The sequence below is a fragment of the Teleopsis dalmanni genome, chromosome 1, assembly GCF_002237135.1.
Source record: "Teleopsis dalmanni isolate 2A chromosome 1, ASM223713v2, whole genome shotgun sequence".
Lineage (NCBI taxonomy): Eukaryota > Metazoa > Arthropoda > Insecta > Diptera > Diopsidae > Teleopsis > Teleopsis dalmanni.
Window position 1 is genome coordinate 133,438,516 of NC_051846.1, and position 9,587 is coordinate 133,448,102.

The window sequence follows — 9,587 nt, forward strand, 5'->3', positions numbered from 1 at the left end:
CTTTTATTTTATTTCGTATAATGGCAACTGCCTGGTAATGTTTAGAGCTCCCATTATGGTTTTGAAATAATTTATAAGCAACGTGAGCCGCTTGTCGCCATGACACGTAAGTTTCTTGCCTGCCCTCAAAGTCAGGCAGAGATTTGACAATGTCAAGTGATTCTTCACATTTTATTCCACTGATTATTCTTGTTTCCTCATAGATTTCTACATCCGGGGTATTTACTGTAACTTTATTTAGACGTTTACTTAACTCATCTAATTGTTTTTCAAAGATTTGCCTCTGTGAGGCAAGAGCACCACTAACGGCAGCCTCAATTACGGCTTTCAGCTGGTCTTCATTCATTTTTTCACTATGAACAACTCTATGGCGTTCCTGTATATGTTTAAGTTTCTATTGCAGAGCCGCTATTGGTAATAGGTTTCTAATAAAGAGTTTGCAAGGGAGGGCTATCGCAACAATAATAATACAAAAATAATATTATTTCAAAAAATTTATTTAATTCTAGCAATACAATTGTAAATTTAAATATCTTAAATATCTAAGAATAATATAAAAAAAATTCTCCTGTTGTCGCGAAAGTGACTAGTCGCGCCCTGAGTTCCTCCAAATGTTATATTATGTTTTGTTCGTATTACAACTGTGTACCTTTTGAAACCACCAGCACACTTCAATTATTTTCTTTTAAATTGTTTATATGTTGATTACTTTAAATATTTTTTGTCTTTATTTTAAATCACCTCTCAGCTGCACGTTTGCAATGTTTTTTTGTTTGTAATAAAAAAATTGTTTGTTGTTTTAAAATGCAAAAAGAGGTAAAGTTAATGCAAATGTTTCTTTCTTCGTGGACAGTTCCCACTGTACAACAATTTTTATTTCTGTTCGGATTTTTATAAAATAAATCAATCCACTAATTTATAGTCATTTTCAATTTAAATTGACTTAGTTGTTTTCTTTTATAATTATTAATAATTTAAATATCGCGTTTAACAAAATACAAAAAACGTGCTGAGACACGCTTTTCCGCACGCAGTATTTGCTCAAAACGTGTTTTTTCACTTTGGTGTGTTTGGAGCTGAATTTTGGTTCAGCATTACTTCCACATTTAACATTTATTGCCCTTAAACTTTTTTTATTCGAGCCATACGTTGGGCGCCAATTATTTTATTACCAATTATCAATTATTTATTTCTTTATTAAATATATGTTTTACACTACAGAGCCAAAATTGAACTGAACTCTTTCATATGTGAGGGAGCTTTTTACAACACTCTCACCTGAGAGCTTTTAAACATAATTCATCGGATATTTTTATTTAAACATAGAAGTGTGGCTGATTACGTGTTAACTTATTGGAGAACGAGGTACAGATAGAAAGTATGTTGAGTGTAGATCATATGAATTCTGAGGAGAAGGAACAAATAAAGTTTCGGCGATAGAAAAATTGTCTCTTCCGAAGAGTGTTTAGAAAATACAGTCGTTCATGGGAGAGATCAACTAATATAGAAGATTTTCTAAAGTTTTTAGGTTTAGGATAATTCATTTGATAAACTGAAAGATAGCCTAGTCAGTATGTTAATTTTGCAATTTACAGATTTTGCAAAGAAATTTATTGTTACAACAGATACTTCGAATGAATATCTGGGGCAGTGCTATCACAAGAGAGTGGCCAATTCAGTTTATTAGCAGAAATTTAAATAGTGCTGAGCGAAATTATAGCACTACGAAAAAGAAATGTTTGGCCATTGTTTGGGCCGTAAAAGTATTTAGATCATATTTGTATGGTAAAAAATTTTTGATCATAAGAGATCATAATCTATTGAAATCGTTCTTTAACGTAAAGGACCCTGGTTCGAGATTAGTACGATGAAGACTAAAATTGGAGGAATACATGCACGACATAGAATATAAAAAATGAGTTGAAGACATAATAGCTGATTACACTAGTTTACAAATAATTAAAAGTTTTGCTTTTCAAAGACGAGACTTACATTTCCTATAGGGAAATTTTTCGTAGAACGCAAAAATCACAACGATTTTTTTTCCTGTGTACCGTTTTCGAGTTATTTGCAAAAAACCGTTATTTTGACTTTTCTCAAAACATCACCCTACACCCTACCCTACTTTATTTTTGAAGTTACCATAGCAGTGCGTGATATATCAAATTAAAGGTGAAACTTGTTTGAACATTTTAAGCTACATAACATTAATGTGACTTATTTGGTTTCGCTGCTATAGCTGAAAATGTACAGATGAAAAATGTTTTTTTTTTCAACTTTTTCGATTTTCAATGTGATGGGACTCCCACAAAAATATTTAAAAAAATTCTTTTTTTTTGATTGATGTTAAAGACTGTTTTAGTACAAACATTTCGAGTGGCTTAACATAAAAATCGAATAAAAATTTCAGAAGTTATTCGCCATTTTCCAAATTTGCCGAAAATAGTGGTTTTTATTAACAAATCAGAAAAATCATTTTTTTGAATTTATTTTTTAAAATTTAAAGTGCAAATCTAAACAGTATTATATTAAATTGTATAAATTTTATATATTGCATTTTATATAAAAGTTTGACGTCGAACGTGAAACTGCAGTATAAAAAGTGAATTTATATATTATACTGAGGTATATGTATACTTTGAGTAAGCTTCTTATAGTGGATTTGTTTCTCTTATAATTGTCCAACAATAATCTCCCAACATGCTTGCGTCGCAATATCCTTGATATCTTTTTCCATTGCAGAGATATCCTGATGAAACGTTTTACCTTGTTCATCACCTTCCGCACTAAAATTTGAAGGAAAAAGTCCACATAAGACTGCAAGAAATGCATTTTTAGAGACATATTTGCCCCAAGAACTTTGTAATTAATGATGAAAAACTTTCTCTGTAAAGTGAATCTCTTTCGTTACCCAAGAAGCCGATAACCATTTGCTTAAGCGAAGTCCATGCTTTCAACTCTTCATTATTTAACACATTATTAAATTTTTCATCCTTCATCAGTTTTCTGATTTGTGGTCCACCAAAGATTCCTTCTTTAATTTTGGCAAAAGAAATGCTGGAAGCAGAATATTCGGAAGCAGAAATTTTGTTTTTTTACAGAGCCTTAACAAAATTTTTCATTAGGCCAAGTTTTATATGCAAAGGTGGCAAAACTTTCTGACACGGTTCAATAAGAGCTTTATTCGCGATATTTTGAATTCCTATTGTGAGATCTTCTCTTTTTGGCCAAGATGAAAGTATAACATGATCCTTTGTTGCTCTGCTGACCCATGCACACAGAAACCCACAATATTTCGTAAAACCACGTTGCAGCCCAATGATTAATGCAATAATCTTCAAAAACAAAAATACAGAAAGAGTACATATAGTCAAAAAATCAATCTTTAAATCATCTCATAGCTTCCAATTGAATTCGTTATATTGAATTAACTTTAAAACTTTCGCGACTTCATTATAGGTTTCCTTTACCCCAACGGCATGCGCTAATGGTATAGTGAGAAGTTCATTGCCGTTGTGAACAACAGCAGCTTTTAAACTAAATTTTGAACTATCTGTAAAAGACGCCATTCGCTAGGATTACATCTTATTATTTGCAATTTCTTGAAAAGACCTTTAATATCACTGCAATAAACAGTTTGATGGAATTTTTGGAGAAAACATGAATATGCATTGCTTCTGTTGCGATATTCATTTACTCTTGTGGATTCACTTAAGCAGTTCCACTGTTGAAGACGTAACGTGAGGCTCACTATGAGCTTTTGATAAATGTAAGTCTCTAGTTAAATCGTATAATTCAATTTGTGATATAAATGATTTGCGGTTTTACTCGTAGAACTCTCAAATGAAACTTTATTTTCATATTCACTACTGATATCCTGCATATTCGGTGGAGTTGGTTGAGGAGTCGCATTGCTTCGTAAAACTGGCTTAATTGCTGATATTATTTCTGGATACTTCAGAAATCTTATTTTCTTTGGTGACATCATACATTTAAGATTTATAATGCAGAAATAACACTGAGAATGGTTCACATACCATCTTTTAAGTGTAATCCTGCAGACACACTGCATTAGAACTTCACGGTTTATCCTGCTTAGCCATAGCAAATCCCAAGAAGAATTGTATGGTATCATACGATACCATATGTTAAATTAGCAGTTTAATAAACTAACGTTCGACGTTAAACTTTTATATGAAATGCAATATATTAATATTTAATAATATTAATTTTTAAATAAAATTTGTACAATTTTATATAATACTGTTTTGATTTGTACTTAAAATTTAAAAAAATAAATTCGAAAAATTGATTCTTCTGATTTGTTAATAAAAACCACTATTTTCGGCAAATTTGGAAAATGGCGAATAACTTCTGAAATTTTTATTCGATTTTTATGTTAAGCCACTCGAAATGTTTGTACTAAAACAGTCTTTAACATCAATCAAAAAAAGAATTTTTTTAAATATTTTTGTGGGAGTCCCATCACATTGAAAATCGAAAAAGTTGAAAAAAAAAACATTTTTCATCTGTACATTTTCAGCTATAGCAGCGAAACCAAATAAGATACATTAATATTATGTAGCTTAAAATGTTCGTACAACATTTTCACCTTTAATTTGATATCCCACGAACTACTATAGTAACTTCAAAAATAAAGTTACGGGGCCATATATAGGGTAATATTTTGAGAAAAGTCAAAATAACGGTTTTTTGCAAATACACAGGAAAAAAAAATCGTTGTGATTTTCGAGTTCTACGGAAAATTTCCCTATAGGAAATATAAGTCTTGTCTTTGGAAATTTTTGGCTGTAAACAAGTGTTATTTAAGTAGAAATGTTTTAGTTGTGACTAGGAAGGAGAAGAAAAAGATACGTTACAGCTGCTGTAATGAATTGAGCGATGAAAAAGACGGAGCAAAAGAGACAAAAAAAATGTAAATGATGCAAACAAAATAGGAAATGAAAATAAGGAATGATCAGATAACGTAAAGGCTTAAAACGTTGTGAAGGAAAATGTTCAGAATAAAAGCAAAACAATTGAAATAACCGATCTTGAGAAACAAAAAGAAATAATAAAGCAATATCACGTCAGTATTATAGGTGGTCACATTGGGCAAAAAGCAACAATTGAAAAAGTTAGAGAAAGATATAATGAAAGAATTTAAACAACATGGTTACAGACCATGTTAGACCCTGTAAAGAGTGCCAATTAGGTAAAATAGATAGGCATTCTACTAGAAAGCCTGCGACATAATTGCTGCATGCATCTCGTTTAACACACGAGAAGCACCAAGAAAATTCTTTCCATTATCGCTAAAGATTGAAGAACACTTTCCACGGCGGGACATAAAACGGCGAAGTACTGCTAGGAAACAATTAGTACGGAGGTCAGTAGCGAGTTCGAGGTGTATGGCAGATGTAACAAGGTAAACAAATAAGCAAATATACAATTCTATGTTCCTTCGGGAGTATAATAGGATGATGGGTGTTCTTGTCTAAAGTTCTTCCGCCGACACGTGAAAGTCCGGTATCATCAATGAATGGGGTAAGTTTGAGTGAGGTAGATCCTTTGCTAAGCTCCCTGTTATTTCTTAATGACAGCAAATCATCGTTGTAGCAAGTTTGTGCAAGTCTTGAGCAAATTATTCGAGCTTCACTTAATTCATAAAAGGTAGATTGCTCACGGCCTTGCTGAACATATCGGGGCTGCGTGTTTGAGACCCTACCAGCTCTTCTAAACTATTATCCCTCGCTACTTCCATAGAGACTAGGTTTGCCTTGGTACACTTCATTTCATCGGTTACATCTTCTTCTGAATATGCGAGGAAATTATCATCGTTATTATATAAAGACTTACCAGTAGTTACGGTCGCTAGCCAGGGAGGCCCCTTCCACCATAGTTCAAAGTCTAATAATTCGTGAGCCATCATGCCCCTAGAAGTGCAATTAGCTGGATTTTCTTTAGATTTAACATGTCCCCAGCTACTTCGGGGATGAGTCTCTAATATCTCTGCTGTGCAATTCGCGACAAACGTTTTTAATTTGATTGGTGGTTTCGATAACCACGCTAAAACCACAGTAGAGTCACAGCAAGCCTTTACGTTGATTTCCTTGGCAAAGCCTTTGTTATTGAATTTAACAGTTTCGTTAATAAAAGAGCGCCACATAACTCTAGACGCGGCAAAGAAATTTGTTTCAACGGCGCCACACATGTTTTTGTAGCAACAAGAGATGTCCTTATATCCCCATCTTTATTCTGGAATCGACAATAAACGACTGCAGAATATGCTTTTGTTGAAGCATCCCAAAATCCATGTAACTCAATTCAATTAAGAGAGTTACACACCCATCTTGGCAATGACAATTTTGCAACATTATTTAAGTCTTCACGACGTTTTAGCCCAATAATTCTTGGAAAAAGATCTTGAATTGAACAATAACAGGAGCAAGAAAGCCCAATGGATCAAAGATCCGTGATACGTCTGATAACACTTGTCACTTACTACGTCCTCGCATGGCTTCCAATAGATACCCAAAACCTTCGTCATATCATCTAGCTCATCCTTCAAAAAACATTGATCAGACTGATCATAAAAATTAGAGGTCATGGAACTACAATTAGAGACCCATTTTCGAAGTTCGAATCCTGCTTCCGCATAAAGTTGAATTAGCTCATCACGTTTTCCTTCTAGTTCACTCGCGGACTGCGAACCAGTAATGACATCGTCAACGTAAAAATCTTCAAGAATGATTTTCGCAACGAGAGGGTACCTTCTTTGGTGATCCTTTGCAAGCTGTTCGAGGTCCCTCGCAGAGAGAAATGGTGCGCATGATGTACCATACGTAGCCGTACATAATTGAAAATGTATTAGTTTTTCTGATGGATCTTCTCTCCAAACAATGCGTTGATAATTTCTATTATTTTCTGATACCCAAATCTGACGGAACATTTTTACTATATCAGCAGAGAATATATATTTATGTATACGAAAGCGAAGGCGATCATTAAGTAATTTTCGTTGTATACTTGGACCTGTATGCAACATACTGTTAAGCGAAACTCCGGTAGTAGCTTGAAATGAGCCATCAAAAACAATGCGAAGTTTTGGTTCAATTACTGGATGATGCGGCATATAAAAACTGTGGCCATCACTGGCAACAACCTCATCAGGCTTAAGTTCCCGCATGTGTCCCAGGCGAGTATATTCACGCATGAACTCAGTATATTGCTTATGAAGGTGACTGTCCCTCAGTAGGCCACGTTCAACAGTATTAAACCTTTATGTAGCCCCTTGAAGCGTGTTTCCGAATTTGATACCCTTTTCCTTGAATGGAAGCTCCACAATATATTGACCGTCAGATTGTCGTGCGTGCGTTTCTAAAAAATGAGTTTCTATGTGAACGTTTTCTGCGTCTAATGGCAACGAATGCAAGGCTTCTTCGATTTCCCAATACTTTCGATGCGAGCGATCTATATCAATCGTAGTTACAAGAGACGATACTATATTATCCATGGATGCCTGAACTGATGTCACTACCCATCCGAATATTGTTGATACAGCAATAGGATTATTAAAAGAGTCGAAAATTTTGTTAAAAGTAAATATTTTCCAAACTTGGTCAACACCAAGTAAAATATCAATGGGTGATGAAGAATTAAAGGATGGATCTGCAAGATTCAAGTCCTTGAATTGCTCCATAGTAGGAGTATTGATTTGTGACGTAGGAATTGCTGATGTAGTCTTGCTCAAGACATGAACACTTACATCTAGTGTGTTCTGGGAAATCTTTGATTTCATATAGAGTGTACAACAGCCACGTGTAGTCTCGGCCTTAACAGAAGAAATTCTAGACACATCAATACGGGAAGATGAACGAAGTATCACTCCGAGATACAATTTAGTTCCGATGCACTCTCAAGAAGGACACGGCATGTAATATATCTATTTTGAGTGTTGCGAACGTCAATAAATGCTGTTGGTAACAGGTATCTACTGCCTTGATAACAAGTTAGAGTGGTTACTGTTAGCGAACATTCCAGACAAGTAGTGGGATTCAAAATATCTGGACGAGAAATATTAGCAACAGTTGACTATGGCCTGCCAGAGGATATCGCAGCGATAATAAAGAAGCAATTGTTGTTGGCGAATTAATCTGCAACTTGTGTACAAGAGTGTGGTGGTGCATTTGGCATTCTCTACATCGGAATTTGATGCAGAGAATTTGTGACTTTTTTTTTGTCGCGATTTTGTGACTTTTCAGTTGAATCAGTTGAAATATATTTGACACATTTTTATAACCCTTTGTCGACAGAAACGAAAGATGATTTTGATTTGTCCTGTGGTTTTAAATTTAAATTAGATTTATACTGGGTGAACTCTAATTCATCACAGCGAGAATCTAAAAACTCAAAAAGTTTAGAGATTGACGGCGAAGCATCCCCTCGACTTTCATGTATCCATTTCCGACGAGATTCAGGGTCAACCTTCGATAATAATGAATGAATAAGCCAACAATCACGATTGGTTTGGCCTACTGCGTTGAGGCCCCTTATTGTTTCTTTTGCCCCATCAAAAATTCTCCTCCAAATTGCACAATTTCCTGCGATGTTGATGGAAACGCCATAAAGTTTTCAATAAATGCCGTGACGATGTGCTTAGGGCGATCAAAACGCTCCAGTAGACGTGTTCACGCTGTACTGTAAGCAACTTCCGTAACTGGAATATGTTTGATAAGAGCAGCAGCTTCATCCTTCAATAGAGATTTCAAGTAGTGAAATTTTTTAGTAAAAGAAAGATTCTACTTTGAGTGAATAAATTTCTAAATGATGACCAATCTGTATATTTTCCTGAGAAGTGCGGAATGTTAATTTTGGTCAACTCATTTCCCTGAAATGATGAAACATTAGAAGTGGATGAAAATTGTTTTAAAAATGATGCTTACTGTTCCACTAGCTTATTCATGATATCATCATCATCTTTAGGTCGCACATTTGGTGCAAGGCTACGTTTCAAAGCAAGTATGCAACCCTGACTAGACAAGTACTTCTCCCAATATGTAGCGAAATCGGAATCAGGGTCGACGTAGTCGGGAACATTTCGAAACGCGTACATCTCATCCGTTGACCTAACAAATTGCTGCCAAATATCTTCTAGTTTGTCAGTCCTAGTTACGATTTCATCGCAGGACACCTTTTCTGGAGAACTGGTTGCGTAAGCAAGTGCTCGAGTAATTGACCACTTAAGGCATCCACGCACGTGCACTAACCTCTTCATTTCCCTTGCCATAACGAAATGGGGTTTAAATATGATTCAAATATGATATGGCTCGAAGGACCAATTATTGATTAAGAATACACTTTATTTAATTTTCAATTATAATATGGCTCGAAGGACCAATTATTGATTAAGAATACACTTTATTTAATTTTCAATTTAATATTAAGTGATTAACACATTTTATTTAATTTTCAAGTTTACAATTGTAACAAATAAAAGAACCCACGTGTACTATGAATAACAGCCAAGCAAAAAGTGTGCCTACAAAAGTGTGGTGGTTCAATGCATTTCGCTTTTTTTGAACAAA

General features: G+C 34.5%; 1 protein-coding gene across 1 annotated transcript; it reads right to left on the reverse strand.

Moving 5' to 3' along the window:
* Positions 1-7,282: 7,282 nt before the first annotated feature.
* LOC119666204 lies at positions 7,283-7,801 on the reverse strand. The gene has a single exon (XM_038075486.1). The coding sequence runs from the start codon at positions 7,799-7,801 to the stop codon at positions 7,283-7,285; it is 519 nt and encodes a 172-aa protein (XP_037931414.1).
* Positions 7,802-9,587: the final 1,786 nt, after the last annotated feature.